This window comes from Paramormyrops kingsleyae, chromosome 10 (genome assembly GCF_048594095.1).
Source record: "Paramormyrops kingsleyae isolate MSU_618 chromosome 10, PKINGS_0.4, whole genome shotgun sequence".
NCBI lineage: Eukaryota > Metazoa > Chordata > Actinopteri > Osteoglossiformes > Mormyridae > Paramormyrops > Paramormyrops kingsleyae.
The window spans coordinates 32,471,959-32,489,103 of record NC_132806.1 but is presented as its reverse complement, the minus strand read 5'-3'; the positions used below and the strand labels follow the sequence as shown (position 1 = coordinate 32,489,103).

The following is a 17,145-nucleotide window of genomic DNA, read 5'->3' as shown; positions in this document are numbered from 1 at the left end:
TGATTGGTATTCGGGAATATTTATGATTGTTACTTAAAGGGAGAATTAAGCAGGCGTGCGACGCCCTGTGATGGCACTGCAGCTTAGATACTACAGACAGGGATGAGCCAGAACTTTGTGACTGCAGCTCAGCTTCATGGCCTCTGTGACGTCACACAATAGTTCTGTAACCATTTGTGCCGCAGTAGCTGTTCCGTTGCTTCACACCAGACGGGAGAGCCTTCATTCACATCCCGTATTGACCAGTTCTGACCGCCCAACACCCTGTTGGTGGTTCGTGGATTCCCCCAACCCCTCCCAGCAGGTACTCACCACGGCTGGCCCACAGCGCAACACAGGCCTTGCCGTTTCGGAGATTTACCCGGTGGGCTGGTCTTTCCTCCCCAACCCACCCATCTATCTCGGCGTGTTTCTAGGTCGATGGCAGGAGATGATTAATGGATAGAGCTGTATTTCATCATCAGTGACCAACCAATTGATTCCGTAAAATATACCAAAGGGACTTCATCACTCTGCACAAGCAATCATGCACTACGGGTGGTTTAGAGATACCAGTTAACACGATCGGATGTCTTTACACTTCAGGAGAGGAAACCAGAATCCCTGGAGGTCACTACACAGACTGCCCATTAGCGACTCCACGCTTTCTGACTCATCGCTGCTGGTGCACCAGTACATTAATGCACCTAAGCTCATTGGGTAGCCGCACCTCTCCAGCACCGGGGGTCAGCGAATGTACAGTTTGCTCGTTCTCCATGTGACACTCAGATTTCCTGTGGGAATTTCATTCCTTTGGTTTTCCTCACCCCCAGAACCTAACTGGTGTGTCTCTAAACTGCCCATCGAGTGAGTGTGAGTGTGAATGTGTATGTGATGTGTATGTGATGGACCAGCATTCCATCCAGGGTGTACTTCAGCCTTGTACACTATGGCTGTATTCACATTGCCAGCCTCATTGTCCAATTTCAGTTTTTTGCTCATATCAGATTTGCCTATTTTGATGTTTCACATTCAAAAGTACATTAACACTTTACTTGACAGGGCACAAATAATATTGTATTATGCTACTACTTATGTACTAATGAACCATGAATGAAGTCATAGTTACATACTGATCACATGTTAATTCATCATTAATGAATCGTGATGCTTGTTTCATTTCAAGCAGTTACTATATTTGTTACTATATCTAATTATGTAAACCTTTGTGAACTACTGAAGGAACAAGTCACAAATAAGGCAAATTAAATACTGATCTCATATTTGTTCATCATTAATGAATCATGATGCATCTTTCATCGCAAGCAGTTACTGTATTTGTTAGTATATCTGTTAATTCTTTAAACCTTTGTGAACTACTGAAGGAACAAGTAATGAATAATGCAAGTGAAATACTGATATGTTTGTTCATCATTAATGAATCGACAAATCTTTTATCTCAAATAGCGACTATATTTGTTCATGATTTGTACTTCAGTAGTAACAGTGTCATTACTAAGTATTTGTGCCCCCTCAAGTAGTGTTACCATAATTACAAGTGACGTGCAACTGTAATGTAAATGTATGCGCACATCGACACGTTTTTTGCATGATATCTGCATCACCGGCAACAAAGAAATGCTCAGTGCATGTGTACAGGCAAAACAACGTGGATTCCGATCTGAGCATTCTAGTTCATGTCACATGACCATGTATCAGAAATGTATCCAAACTAAGACCACATATGAAAGTGACTCAAATCTGATTTGAAGAGATCGGATTTGAGTCACCACACAGGCCTTAAAACATCAGATCTGAGTCACCTTCAGGCAAAAAATCAGATTTGTGTCACTTCAGCCTGGTAGTGTGAACGTAGCCCAAGCCGCAGGATAGGCTCCAGGCCCCAATCTAAGCCTGACCAAGATATGTGATTAGAAGAGGATTGAATGGGTGTTATTCAGTTTATGATCAAAATGTACCTACAGCCTATTCCAGGAAACACAAGGTGTGGCCCCCCGGGCAGGATTCTGGTCTGTCAGGAAGCGCACACACACACACACACACACACACACAGACAGTTTGGGACGTCAGTCTAACTGAGCCGCATGTCTTTGGGGTCTCGCAGGAAAATGTGACACGAGAGTCAGAGTCAAACTCACAACCCTTAGGCTGGAGGCCGTGAGCCTCCCCTTCAGCTGCCATGAACATTTCTGTAGTCAGTTGCAGCAAATATAATTCAACGACGCTGGCACCACCTAGTGGCTGATCAGAAGCTCTGCTTTGTTAATGTGTTACTAAAAAACGGTTTGCTCATATTTTAGTCTTTTGGTCTCTTATGTTGCCCTGTGATGGGTTGGCACTCGTCCTGCGTTGTTCCCTGCCTTGCGCCCGTAGCCTCTAGGATAGGATAGGGTGTCCGCAACCCTGAATAGGATGAGTGGTTTCAGACAATGGATGGATGGATGGTCTCCTATGTTACTGGAGGATTTTAAATGGCCTTAAGTCTGCTTAAGATAAGATATGTTCAGTTTTGAACTACTGATTGCACGTGGACTGGGTCTGGAAACTGGTCTGCAGGTTTAAAGCAGAAATAGCTGGTTGTAGCATTATTAGTAACTCTACTGCACTTTAATTTCTCAAATATTCACTAATTTTTTTTATCTTTCATCATCATCATCCATTCAGTCGAGTACGACTCTGTCACTCTATGGATCAGTGCTTTCCATGTCTTCCGATGTATCGCAACTTTTTTTCAGTTCTGCTATGCTCAGTCCTGTATCTCTTTATCTTTACTTATATATAAGTGGTGTTCAGCAATTTAATGTCACTGCTGGTCTACCAATGCAATAAGGTATGTGACAAAATTCTTGAATCTTGAATCTCCAAACAAGCGCCTAGCATTTCTGGGGGTTAAGCTGCTTGGAGTTTTTAATGTAGGCCTGATATCCATGACTGTTGATGTCCATGACTGTTGATGTCCATGACTGTTGATATCCATCACTGTTGATATTTATCACTGTTAATGTCCATGACTGTTGATATCCATCATTGTTAATGTCCATGACTGTTGATGTCCATGACTGTTGATATCCATGACTGTTGATATCCATCACTGTTGATGTTCATGACTGTTGATATCCATCACTGTTGATATCCATCACTGTTAATGTCCATCACTGTTCCACCACCAGACCAGCAGCTGAGGGTTTTGTTCATATCAAAGCACATCTGCATTGTAAAGTACTTTTTGAAAAATCTGCCCATCATGACACGCATGTCCTGGGCTCATTTGCTGGCCAAACTGCAGGAGCTCACATTATCTTCTGCTGATTCTGCCTTTTCTTTTCTGACCCAGGTCACCTTGCCAACTTCTTGTCACGCTGGGGCATCTGCTGGAAAGGGGCGGATAGCGAGATCTGCTTTGAGCCTGACCTAGATAGCGTGTGTGTACTTAGTTCAGAATGAGTACACTGCAGAGTAAGAAAGGGAAGCATGAGGCGGGAGTGTAAGTGTGGGCAGGAGGCCAAACAGCAGGCTGGAGGGGCAGGTGCAGAGAACGTGATGGAATATGAAGGACTTGGGCTAGAATGTTATTTCAGAAACGGTTCTGTTGCAACGGACACTACCACATTAATGAAGTTAAATTATGACTGGGAACATCTACAATTTGAAGAGCAGCAAAATAAAATTCAATAAAATTCACCCAGAACAGAATAAATATGGCTTGATCTAATTTCTGTAATCATACATCGTATTTATTCATACATACACACTATATGGGTAAAAGTAATTTGACACCTGCTTGTCCAACATCTGACTCTGAATCAAAGGGTATTGATATGAAGGTTGTCCACCCTTAGGTGCTAGAATAGCCTCTGATCTTCTGGGAGGGCTTTCCATTAGATGCTGGGATCTGCTGCCATTCCGGTTGGGTATTGATGCTGGGTGATCAGGTCCCTCTCTGTGAGCTTGTGTGGCCCCCACCTCGCAGCTGAACTTCCTCCCAGATGTTTCCACTTCACAGTCACTTCACTCGCCGTTGACCAGTGCAGCTCCAGCAGGACAGAAATGTGGAGAAGCGACTTGTTGGAAAGGTGTCCAATGCTGACCAATGACGGTGCTGGGCTGGCTAACCTCTTCTGTATGACCCCCCCAAGCTGCTGTCATTGTTTGAGGCTGCAGGTTGCATGTCTGTGTGTTTATTCACACACCTGCATGTCAGCAGTGGGTGTGGCTTACATGACGTTAAGAGATAAATGGTGTGGTCACTTCCTGATATTTTTGTTCCTGGAACACTTTCTTATAGATTTCTGACCTCAGACAAATTTGTGTAGTAGTAAGCATCGCCTACATTTACAGTGTGACTAAATTCAGAGGGCACTGTATCTATAGAGTATGAAACTGTCAGGATCAGCCGTGCAAATAGCTTGTCTTTGGTTTTATATGTGACCATGTATATGTAGACTGTTTATTTTAAAAGTGAATAGATATCAATGTTTTTGTTTTATAAGCTCCAGACTGAAGGTGTCTTGTACATAAAATGGCCGCAGACAGCACATAGTCTTAACTGGTATAACAATAAGTTATTTCAAGGACAGTCATCAGTTCATACAGAAAATTACGTATCAGCCGTGTCCGGAGACCACTGGGGCATTAAACTGTCCGTCTGTAAGAAAATGTTGTAAGTGTAACATTTTCAGTTGTTAACACGTTAACGTTTTACAATCTGTACTTTTACGTGTTTTCAAAAAGTAGTTTAAGTAACATGCTAACAGATTGTCATCAACATCTTTTTTTGCTACGGTTGAATAGAAGTCAGCATTTAGTTTTTCTTCAAAACATTTATTTGTTAATTAACACTCTTAAATTCATGAATGGTATGTATATCGTGAGAGGAATGTTAACGCAGAATATATTACGAAGAAAAATCTGTCAGCCAACACACTCCTAACATTTAAAAAGTACACTACATTGCTCCGTTAATGTACTTCCGATATTCGTTTGAGCATTTTTATTTCACACTTCCAAGGCATGCACATCTTTAACATAGCGAACAAACAGGATGCTTACTGTTGGAAGTCATACACCTGATGACTGGGATCATTTCTTAATATTCATTCCCTCTGCCATCTATGTTTAAGCTTCATATTGCTTCTGCATTTGCACGTCACTTTCATAACATGAACCAAAACCTTCAGTTCTGGTGACCACAATCTATGCAGGTCCCTCAACATGCCTTAGTGACTGCAGCTAATGTGATTACAATTTCGTAACCGAGACGAGAGACCACGATTACTACACCAATCCAACCTCCAAACTCTCAAGGACCTCATGTTTCACGATTCAAAGTTTCGTCATCGGGACGGTTGTGCAACATAAACCTTTGTGTCAATCAAGTCCACCGCCACAAAGACACTTGAATGAATGTTCTTCACTTCAACAGCAATTCATTATTTTCACGTCTGCTTTGTGTGCGGTAATGACTAATTGTGGAGCAGTCCAGGTAGGCTGTCACATAAGGCTTACGTTCTCTATGCAACGACTAAGACGGCCTTGGTGGGATTCACGGAGAATCAGCATTAAAACATTCAGCATGTGTTGAACTGAAAAGAATTAAATCTGAACTTTTAAATGTGTTTTCATGAGTAAATCCAAACATCAAATTGAAATCAGGTCCAAACACGGTGAGATGTTTAAGGCACCATTCAGCCAGAAACCAAAATAAAATCTATAGGTGACAGAGTATACATAATTACATACTGAAGGTTTATCGGGAAAAAAAAAAAAACACATACTTCCACATGACCATTGTCTAATTTTTCTGTTTGCACATCCACCCTCAAGTTATAAAAAAAATGCACTCAGATGCAAACAACTATACTGAGTAGTCATGCTGTTCGGGGATCTTGTAGAGCTGAGAGCTAAATAATTTGGTCCAAGTTGGGTTACAGCTGTGTTTGACACATACATTTTTCAGGGTAAGGTTGGGAATTCAACAGTTTGCACTGCCAGTGCTATATTCTTCTAGAAAAGTGGAAACTGTACATCCAGATGGTCTGTTGGTTTCAAGTTGGGGTGGATTTTGAGTGAAAACAGGCTTTATGAACAGAAAGCAGACCGATGGTTGCAGTTTCTCCTTCTGTCCTGGTCGCTATGCTCTAATCGATGTACTGGGATAGCCAGCGGAAACCTTCGCCATAGCCTTGCCTCTTCAGAACACTGCACATGAACACCTCCAGTGGCCTGGTGTTCAGCTCCTTCATAGGGATGTTGCCCTGGCAATAGCAAAGGCATCTCATTACCACTGTAAACGTTAGTTACTGTAACATAGTTTGATATACCGGAAATTCAGCCAAAACTGAGAAGGAACAAGCTACCTTGCCTGTGGTCTGCCCATACAAGCCAAACAGCTCACGCAGTCTCTCTTCACCGATGGCTTCTGGTCGGTCAATTTTGTTACCAAGGATCAAGACAGGCACATTTCCAATAGTCTCATCCGTCATAAGGGCCTAGAGAAAAGAGACAGCAACATCACAACATCCTTCAGAATCTGCGTGAAAGACGTGCAAGTTTGCAAGCTGGCTGGAGATCATGCTAACAGCCGGTAGGGCCTTCTGCCACCAGTGGCGAGACCAATGCGCACACTGTCAAAGTGCACTGCATGACTCAGCGGCTTTGGGCAATGACCCCAAAGCAGGCAGAGAGACCTACACTACCCACTAAATAATTATTTCTTAAAAGCACAGTAACCCGCTTAGCAAAATTCTGTTCCAAAACAGACTTAACTAAAATACATTCCTTTGTAAACACAGCACATATTTTTAGTATAAAAAATGTTTCCTAATGTTAACTGCACATGTTAAATTATCACTGGAAAAACCCACTTGGGAAGAGCAGCTTCACATACAGACCGGATGAAAGTCTACATTGACTATCAGGTTTGCTCCCGTAGTGGAAGGAGTAGCTCTGTGGACTTTGAATCCAGAGACCCGAGTTCAGATCTCAGCCAGCCCTCATGCCTTCAAACAATTTCCTTTGGGATAACTCTGAAGTATGTGCACTAATGAAGAATTAACCATCTTTTTGATATATAGTGCTACAGTGTTTCCCAAACCAGTCTTCGGGGCACACTGGATGGATCCACATTTTTGTTTTATCACAGTTCCCAGAACACCTGACCCAAGCATTTAGGAGCTCAAAATACCTCACAGGTGTGCTGGGAACTGGGATAAAACAAAAATGTGGATCTGTCCAGTGCACCCCAAGGACTGGTTTGGGAAACAATGTAATACAGTTTTGCACATTGAAAACAATATTTTCAGTATTCAGTAAAAATTTTCAAATTGGGCCATTCAAATGTAATGCTGCTAGAATACAATTGATATTTACTGATTATTAACATTACCAACAGCCAAAAATCCCTGGTTGGTATTGGTCAGCAAATATGTCAGTCAATGCTATTACCTTTATATATGAAAACACACCAAGCCTGTAAGATCACTCACATCAAGCTCTGTCTTGGACTCCGCCAACCTTGACAAGTCTGCACAATCCACGAGGAAGACAATACCGTTGATGGCCGGGAGGTAGTTCTTCCATACTCTCCGAGCTGGACAAACAGGGAAGAGTTAGGGCCATTCAGACCCATGGGCACAGCCAGTGCACTGAGAAACAGAAGATGTGGACAAGCCAGGAGGTTACCTTGTACATGGCCACCCAGGTCAAAGGTGGTAAACGTCATTCCCGCTATTGTCAGCTCTTCAGAGGCTGGCAAGAAAAACAAACAAACAAAAAAACCTATGCTTAGGTAAAGCCCATTCAGCCCTGAAAGACTTTCAGAACATCCCAATATTTTCAAAATCAGTTAGTTTGTTACTGATATTGACTAAACCCATGCAAATATAACACCTGCACTGGATCTTCTAGTCAGAGGTGGAAAGTTCAGGTCCAGAAAGTACGAATCCAGACCAAGATTGTGTCTCAGCCAATCAGCCGAGTATGAAGAGTCACAGAGTACTTAACTGATTTTTTGGAACAAAACCTTGGTCTGGATTTGTACTTTCTGGACCTGAACTTTCCACCTCTGCTTCTAGTCACTTATTTCACAGTTGTGTGCATCTAGAAACCGCTATGTTTCTCCTTAACAAATGCAGACCCAAGCCTACGGTCTGTTCTGTTTTAGTGAATATCTGTCTTGAGGTATTTTCATTTGCCAGAAGAGTCACCACATTCAGGTGTAACACACCTTACTATTCGGATACACCACCGCGGTGATTACACTACTCAAAGCCGGTGCCATGCAGAGACGGACTCACTTGGGTGCAGAGTGGGCACATGCTGTCCCAACCGGTCGTCTTTCAGCATGTGCAGCAGTGTCGTTTTCCCAGCATTGTCCAGTCCCAGGAACACCAGCTTGCCAGACTTTTTATACAGTCCTGAGGCAGAGTGGAACCGCAGTGGTAAAGGAGCGCAGAGAAGCTTGTGTCTGCCTATTCAATGTCAATGCAGCTACATTCTGTGCAAGCCAACAGCACTGCCTTCATTTCGCAGTCTCCTCCTGCGATAATATCCAGACCCTTTACTGCTCTGCTGTCATTACTTAGCATGTTGTCGTTACTTGTGTACTGCCATATAGTTATGAAAATCAATTAAGGTAGCTTGCGTACTGTTACAGTAATGCAGTATACCTCTGCAATTGGCTATGCCATGTTGTGGTCCCATTTTGGGGAGGGGGGGGGTGTTGCCGAAATTTCAAAATACCGGAATAGCATTGCTTTTGAAAATATCGCCAAAATTGCAAATACCGTGGTATATCTGCCGGGTGTGACAGTACGAGAAAGTAGGTACTGTCGAAGCCTTGTTTATAACGATCTGATGGTTGAAACCACTATGCCTTTTGTCTGGCTCAAAAGACAAGCTGCTACTTCAAAGGGCATTAACATTTTGTTGTGCAATGACTTAAATGCTTATTAGGTCTGTACATTTTACACCTTGAAATTACTTTGAAAGACAGATATGCTTCAATTTTTTGTTTTTTTTTGCTAAAGACAAAAATAAAATTGCATTCTGGCAACATAAAACAAGATTGACTACACTGAGAGGCTCTTACCTAGAAACTGTAGTACACTACTGAAGCCACTGTAGATCCAGTCAAATATGAAGGACATTATCTGGACGTTAAGTGACCTGGGGGAAGAAAAAGGAACAGAAAATATCACTGAGGTTGTATTTTAACAGAGATGCCCCAAAAATCATGAGATATACAGTCCAAAAGAAAGACAAAGGACACTGAAATGTAAGCAGTCTGAGTGAACAAGACACACTGAAGTTTAATCATAAGACAACGGACAGCGGAGGCTGCTGCGTATTAAAAGAACCAACACTTAATCTGCAGCAGTAAAGGCCGATAGAGGTACCAGCTGTGGCGCCGATTGTGAAACATCCTGGCACTTGTGTACAAGGTTCAATGGATCAACAGCGAATAACTGCAAGACACACGTCACTTACCCTACGTATGACCTGGCCATGAATGAATGCAGACAGCATAGCTACATGTCCCGTAAGATTTCAGATTGCCTTCGATTTAATAAACAGATTATCTTGAATGTTACTTTAGCCCAGTACAAAAACTGAGTACAAAGTGAGAGACGAATATTCTCAACCAGGTAAATTACCTGTGTATATGTAAATCTTTTCTAAGATTATATCCTACGCTAAAACTATATTATTTCAGTCCGGGTAGTGCATTTACAACTTCGTACCCATGGGAAATCGAATGGGATTCTAATAATTTACGATTTGGCAATTCGACATTAAAACAAGGTCGGATCTTCAGTCGCCTTTCAACATTGTGATCCTTTTAGGCATTACAAGAAGAAATTTATTTTTGAGGAACATCGCATATATGTTGGGAAACGTAAGGCAGCCGCGGTTGTGACCATTTATTATTCGAATTGTATTTAAAAATGTATTATATGTCGCTGTTAACATCAACACCAAAACTTCTCCAATGATCCGAAAATGGTATGAGTCCAGCTGTAACATGACTGCGACTTAAGGACAGCAATACGAATGAAATTTGTAGAATCGACCAGATAGTAAATTAATTAATCAGTACATGCATCACGAAGTGGAAGCTGGAGCACCACACCGGCATCTCATGCTAACTGGTGTCAATCAAACCCGATTCAGTCACCAGACACCTACAACTGAATAGCTGGTTAACTGTGGTCTGTTCGGCAACATAAAACACATCCACCATTTAACGTCAGGGAGAAAAAAAGAAAAACAGAAACAGCTGCGAATTGTGTGTCTAAGAGTAACAAGCTAAGCAAATAGCTAGGCTCCGAGGAACCAAGAAAACCATAAGAAACAAACAAGAGAACTGGACGAAATACTCACTTAATACCTTTATTGTGAGTGACTAAATCGTCTCGCAAGTAAAATAAAGAGCAGGTTAACCCTTAACGCTATATGTCCTCGGGTCGCCGTCCGCCACCTCCTTTTTTGCCACACAGAGCCACGACACACAGCAATGGCCGCCCGCCTGCCTTCATGGCGTCTTCTTTCCTGACGTGACGCCCCCGAGCCCGTTTTGGCGCCGGGACACGCCCCCTTTTCGTTCTCCCGAATGCTGCCACTGGCTGGGAGACACGGAAGCGCAACCATCCTTCTGATTGGTTGTCTGCTGTGTATCCCTAAAAACGCAACTTCACAACAAAGGTCTATTGCAGGAGTCTCCAACTCCGGTCCTGGAGAGCTACCGTCCAGTAGGTTTTCTATCCTATCTGGCTTCTGATGAGCCACACCTGTTCTCAGGTAAATACCAGGAACAGATGTGGCTCATCAGAAGCCAAGTGGGACAAAAAACCTACTGGATAATAGCTCTCCAGGACCGGAGTTAGAGCCCCTGGTCTATTGTGTTTTGCAGAGCCGGCCATCCCAGCTGAAGGGGTCTCACAGCGATGTCCAACTTGTGTTGTGACCTGGGATCTGAGATAGAAAATTCCTTATGTTTCATTAAGGTTATTTTAGGGTGTCTGGTCGTACTAGTTCTCACAATACACCAGCTGTACAAGAAAGCATCACCAAAAAAAACTAATAATAGAACCTAACTAAAGCATAACATAAGAAGTAAGGAGCATGCACTGATTACAGTGCATAAGGAGCATGCACTGATTACAGTGCGTAAGGAGCATGCACTGATTACAGTGCATAAGGAGCATGCACTTATTACAGTGCGTAAGTAGCTTGCACTGATTACAGTGCGTAAGGAGCATGCACTGATTACAGTGCGTAAGGAGTATGCACTTATTACAGTGCGTAAGGAGCATGCACTTATTACAGTGCGTAAGTAGCTTGCACTGATTACAGTGCGTAAGGAGCATGCACTTATTACAGTGCGTTGCTGCACCCACCACACGACAAACCACCTCAGGGATGAGAACCTGAGTGCAGCCCTGTGGCGGGTGATACCTTGGAATGGAGTGGTGGCTCTCAGACTAGGGATCTGTGCGAGCAACTGGAAGGTTACTGGTTCAAATCCCATGAATGCCCAGAGTGATCGTACTCTGTCGGGCCCTTGAGCAAGGCCCTTAACCTGCAATGGCTTCATCCTGGGTATGATGTTAATCTACATCCAGCCCTATAAGGAGGTCCTTCGATTTACAGGGAATAACTTGGGGGTTGGTGGCAGGATTGGCACCCCAGCCACTGAATAAAACCTCACACTGGTCCATTTGGACTAGTGTGGTGCTGACGTACCACATAAGGATGCTTGGAAAGCAAAGCTGTTAATGATGGTGGGGCTGTGAATTGTAGCTTGTTATGATATACTATTTTAACTTGTCCTACTAGCTATAGAGGGATTACACCACATTTCTCACATCAGTACCCCAGTTTACTATAATTATAATAAACTTTGAATAATTTTGAATTGAATTAACAGTATATTTGCTGTTTTATGCTTGCCATTGTTGCCACTTGCCTGCTCTCTGGGGTAATTGGACAGGGATAATGTAAAGTGTTTTGAGACAATGTAATGTGAAAATGTGCTATACAAAATAAAATTGAAAGGAATATTAGTCTGACACATGCAGGAGCACACAGTTGCATTTTTGATATATTTTAAAACCAGATGAACATACATTCCCAAAGCACCCCAACGCCTTTTCCTATCAGAACGCTAAATATACTCTTACTCTGAACTTGAAAGAGGGAGGGAGCAGGGCACTGCAAAATGAGGTCATCTATCTGCGCCGGGGAAGTTTTCCTTGGTCATTGTTCTATTGGCCTCGCGCGATCTTACTGCTGCATCTTTGTGCTGTGAAACTACCGAAGTGAATACAGCACGCCGCGAATTTTATAGCGTTGTCCGGGAAAATGGAGAGTCCTGAGGAAACCCAGAACAGTTCGGATAAAGCCTATGCCTCGAAACGACGGGCCGAAATACGAAGACGAAAACTGCTGATGAATTCGGAAAACAGAATGAACAGGATTATGGGGTTTAGTGGCGGCAGCAAGGACGACGGGGATGGTGAGTCGCATGCTTTCCTCACGGTATCGGTGTTGGTGAGAGATCATCTCGTTTGTGAGGCATGGCGAACGAAAGCTGTAAGTTGACATGTTTATAGACTTGGGTTATTGGTGAGTTTCGTTTGCAGAGAATGCATTGGGTATTCAAGCATTATTATTATGAGTATTGTTATTATTATTAATGTTATTATTCTTTACATTTGACAAGTGCTAAGTTAGGTTTAAATACGCACTACACCTTGAGGTAGGTCCTAGTTACCGTGGTAACACTGTATTCTTCGTTAGTATCCTACTACTGCATAAACGATGACGTTAGCGTCGGTTCCATGTGCAAACCTACGCTGTATGGGGTCACATTTGGGTTGTTTTGTTTGCCTTTGCTTGCCTTTTTTAGCATCTTCTCCACAGTATATTTTGTTTAATTAAATGCCAGTACAGGCGGCTTCATATTAAATATTCACTATACTGATAATGGTCAGCGATGGCACCTCCAGAACAATAGTAAATACGTGACATTGTATCCTGCTTTTCTAGCAGACGTTAAGGGCCATGTGATGGAACACAGGATGCACATTGATCTGGACAAAACAGACGCCTGGTCCTCAGCCATTTCCTCGACACGGCCGGCATCATTCTCCAGTGAACTTGGGGGCAGCCGCCATAGCGAGGGCTTGGAGAGCAAGTGCTCTCTACCTACCCCCGATATCAGGGACATGCTAGGGGGCAGCGGAGAAGAGGACAGCCCAGGGGAGCCCCGGCAGCGAGTGCGAGGGGATCTGGCCGGCGAGGGGCTGCCGCGCTCCCCCCGCCGCGGTCTGCAGCAGTATCTGTCGCGTTTTGATGAGGCTATGAGGCTCCGTGACCAGCTGGCCAGTGAGAAGCCGGCCCAGGATGGTGCCTCGGGTCCCGAGGAGCTGGAAGCCTTCCGTATCTTCCGGCTTGTTGGGAGTGTTGTTCTAGCTATTGCCGTCAGGGTATTCATCTGCAAGTACTTGGTAAGCTGCCTTTGTTTACTGTCTTTCTGGCTATCGCTTTACTGGGTTTCTCCCTGAAGGGTTGAATTTTCAAAGTTAAAGCAACTTTTAAGAGCAGTTAACTGAAAACCTTTTCTTGTTTGCAGTCCATATTTGCTCCGTTTCTTACACTGCAGCTTGCCTACATGGGTTTGTGCAAATATTTCCCAAAGGTGAGTCTCATGTTACTCTTTTTGTGAATGCGTAGACCTTTATTACCTTTGGATTATCAAGTTATGTTACCCAAGATGGCTTGTAATGCTGCACATATAACAATAGTCCATCAAAATGCTGGAATACAGAGGCAGTATTCACAATGGCTCATGCTAATTCTATTGCAGCAAGATATTCGTAGGGATGCAGCGACTGCATTTTCCTTGGCCGACCACAATTGGCAATTATTTTAAGCCTGACCTGCCGTCACCAATCCTTGGCTGATTCCAATTTTACTAGTTAATTAGCAAACTAAACATTTTATCACTTCTTTAGTGAACTTAGCTTTTAGCAAGCAAAATATTTAAAACAACCAGTTCAAATTTGAAATGGCTTCGCAAGTGTCATTTTAAATTGGTTGTTTCCAATGTTTTATGGGTAGTTTTTCCACAGACAAGTTTTTGTTTACGTCTTGCACACTGCAAATTCAGTGTCTTCATCCCACACTGTAAAGAACCTCCAAACAGTGGACGTTTCCTGTAAGTGTTTTAACGCACCTATCACACATAGTTCTTGGGAGGAGGGAAGATGAGTGTCGGGGACATGACTGCAGATGGAGATATGAGTTGGGAGTAGGACTGGGCAATATGGCCTAAGTGGCATAATATGATGCTTTTGGTTATAATCAGGATCCACAGCATAGATCAGTATTTCTGTTACCACCCGTTGTACAAACTGTACCTTTGCAAAGTTTGCAAAATGCAGTAGATTGGTACACATCAGATTTTGCAAATACAAACCATTTCCACACAATCAAAGCAGAACCTCTTTTGGATCCAGTTCTTCCTCATCTCCCCATGCCACACACACTTTGACAGCACCATCGACCAGACTGTGGTCTGTGTTGTTTACCGTGTGACACACACGCAATATTTTTTTACCAGTCTGGTGGTATATAAATTTTGTTTGTTTTTTCACCAAGTTAGCCAGCTGTCTAAAAAAAAATCAATTAAGTTTTTAACTCAAGATCTAGCCCGCTAACTTGAGATCAACGGAGACAGATAATTGACCAAGAAGTGAGATGTACAGACATTTGAGACGTCATGCAGGCTGAAAATGCTTTGTTTCATTTCAGTCTGTTTTTGTTGCAACACTGTTGTAGCCTCCAAATACACAGGCATCGTGTGACAGGATTATCTGCTCACCCTGGTTATTTCCCTTATACCTCATTATAGACAAAAGCATCTGCAAAGTCCAAGTATATTTAAATGTCGTGCTGTATTGCAATTCTTTGCAACCGGATATGATAAAATATCACCATTTCGGCCATCACTATTTGGTACAAAAATGTTGGCTGGTAAACTACTTGATTGGCTCATAAAATTGGTGATATTTAGACTGATTCGTGCATTCCTAGTTATTTGTAGAATTTATTAGGAGAGGAAAATGACGTGTTGATAAAACTGGTTGGTCACAAGAACCAAATAAAAGATGGTTGTACGTTTGATTGCAGGGTGAGAAGAAGATGAAGACCACGGTGCTGACGGCCGCCCTGCTCCTGTCAGGAATCCCTGCTGAGGTCATCAACCGCTCCATGGACACTTACAGGAAGATGGGCGACGTCTTCACAGACCTCTGCGTCTATTTCTTCACTTTCATTGTGTGTCACGAGCTTCTTGTTGTCTTCGGTTCTGAAGTGCCCTGAGCTGGCACCTCCCCCTTTTCCCCGCTTCCTGGTTTGGCTAAGTGTTAGTCTCCCTTTTCCATATTCCAGTTTGCCTGGGCATCTACCCACCACTGCTCATAACTTCACATTTATATAAAACACCTGCTAGTTAATTTCAGTTGATGGTTTGTATGACCTGCTGGTTGACTGAGTGGACCCAAGTATTTAACTGAAATAAAATTGTTTCTGTAGACTTATTCTGTGATGGGACTGGAGATGTTTTTGACTACACACAGCTTGACTACCTTATATAAGCTTGTTGAAGTTTTCTCTGAGCTAAAAATGTATTGTAGCACATCCTGTTGAGTGTCCTGCACAGAAAACATCAGTTTTTAAGGTATGCTGCTGTTTTTCTTTCTTTCTTTCTTTTTCTTTCTTTCTTTCTTTATTTAAAGAGTGTCCTGTGATATTAATAACTTGGTCAATGGTTGTATTCTCTGTATAGCTTACGTTGTCTGATAATATGAATTATGGATTGTATAACTATCTCTCCATCGGCCAGCTAGTTACTGAGTTGTCAATACTGTACGGTATTGTGTGTGTTGTACGTTATAAAACATATAAATTATTTAATTTTGTGTAAAAATATTTTGAGTAATTAAAGTTGAATTTGTTTTCTTTTTAGAAATTGTTTTTAATATAATTTGTGTTTTCTTTGTAATTACTGGTAGCTGATGGGAAAATATTTATGTATAACAATATAACACATAAACTTGGCAAGTTTCCTTTTCACCTGCGTTTCTGTTTTTAGTTGTTCCAGAGCCCTTTAGGTGTCATGGTAAAAAAATATTATCCCATAGTAATTCATGCACTCCAGTTAGTAATTTATGTTCTCCAGTTACTAATTCATGAGCTTGAGTTTGTAATTAATTCCCTCAAATTAATCACCAATCAGACAGCACAAATTAGTAACTTTAGAGTGCGAGTTGGTAACTCGAGCGCACAAATTACTACGAGATAATATTCTTTTCTACCGTAACACCTAAGGGGCTTCATATAAACCAACTGAAGTTAAAATTCCCCTGCATTGTAAAATGTTACTGTAGTCTGCTTAACGTACTACGGTGCAGACACTTCTGGGAAGCTGAATGGGCTGGGCACGTTCACTGGGGTACATTTTAAGTGATAACAAATAAAAACCTCTCTCTGTGTGTATTTCCTGTGTTTTGTATCCTGGATATGTCTTGCTCACTGAGCACTGTAGCCATACACTTTTGCCTTTGTGTGCCCAGTTCCTACCACCCTGGTTCTTTTTGTGAAAGTTGCATGTTTTGCCTTTTCTTTGCATATTTAATTTTCCTGCTTTACGTAAGTGAATTACCCCTGTGTGCGTATGTGTCCTGCAGCTGACTGACATGCCGTGCAGGTTCTCCTTGCCTTCTGTCCTGTGTGTCCTGCAGCTGACTGACATGCCGTGCAGGTTCTCCTTGCCTTCTGTCCTGTGTGTCCTGCAGCTGACTGACATGCCGTGCAGGTTCTCCTTGCCTTCTGTCCTGTGTGTCCTGCAGCTGACTGACATGCCGTGCAGGTTCTCCTTGCCTTCTGTCCTGTGTGTCCTGCAGCTGACTGACATGCCGTGCAGGTTCTCCTTGCCTTCTGTCCTGTGTGTCCTGCAGCTGACTGACATGCCGTGCAGGTTCTCCTTGCCTTCTGTCCTGTGTGTCCTGCAGCTGACTGACATGCCGTGCAGGTTCTCCTTGCCTTCTGTCCTGTGTGTCCTCGAGGAGACCCCCTGCTCAC

At 42.7% G+C, this 17,145-nt stretch overlaps 2 protein-coding genes across 4 annotated transcripts; one reads left to right on the top strand and one right to left on the bottom strand.

Annotated features, from left to right (window-relative positions):
• Positions 1-4,975: 4,975 nt before the first annotated feature.
• On the bottom strand, positions 4,976-10,557 carry LOC111847953 (small COPII coat GTPase SAR1B). Of its 2 annotated transcripts, none has more exons than XM_023819592.2 (7): positions 10,381-10,557; positions 9,089-9,165; positions 8,295-8,414; positions 7,681-7,746; positions 7,485-7,588; positions 6,357-6,488; positions 4,976-6,254 (listed from the first exon to the last, which is right to left on the bottom strand). In XM_023819592.2, the coding sequence occupies exons 2-7, from the start codon at positions 9,144-9,146 to the stop codon at positions 6,138-6,140; spliced, it is 597 nt and encodes a 198-aa protein (XP_023675360.2). In that variant the 5' UTR covers positions 9,147-9,165; positions 10,381-10,557; the 3' UTR covers positions 4,976-6,137. The 2 variants fall into 2 exon arrangements, with proteins under 2 accessions (XP_023675360.2, XP_023675361.2); XM_023819593.2 differs by having other exon boundaries at positions 10,388-10,557.
• Positions 10,558-12,204: 1,647 nt separating this feature from the next.
• camlg (calcium modulating ligand) lies at positions 12,205-16,560 on the top strand. Of its 2 annotated transcripts, none has more exons than XM_023819513.2 (4): positions 12,205-12,514; positions 13,051-13,508; positions 13,634-13,699; positions 15,193-16,560. In XM_023819513.2, the coding sequence occupies exons 1-4, from the start codon at positions 12,361-12,363 to the stop codon at positions 15,382-15,384; spliced, it is 870 nt and encodes a 289-aa protein (XP_023675281.2). In that variant the 5' UTR covers positions 12,205-12,360; the 3' UTR covers positions 15,385-16,560. The 2 variants fall into 2 exon arrangements, with proteins under 2 accessions (XP_023675281.2, XP_023675280.2); XM_023819512.2 differs by having other exon boundaries at positions 13,048-13,508.
• Positions 16,561-17,145: the final 585 nt, after the last annotated feature.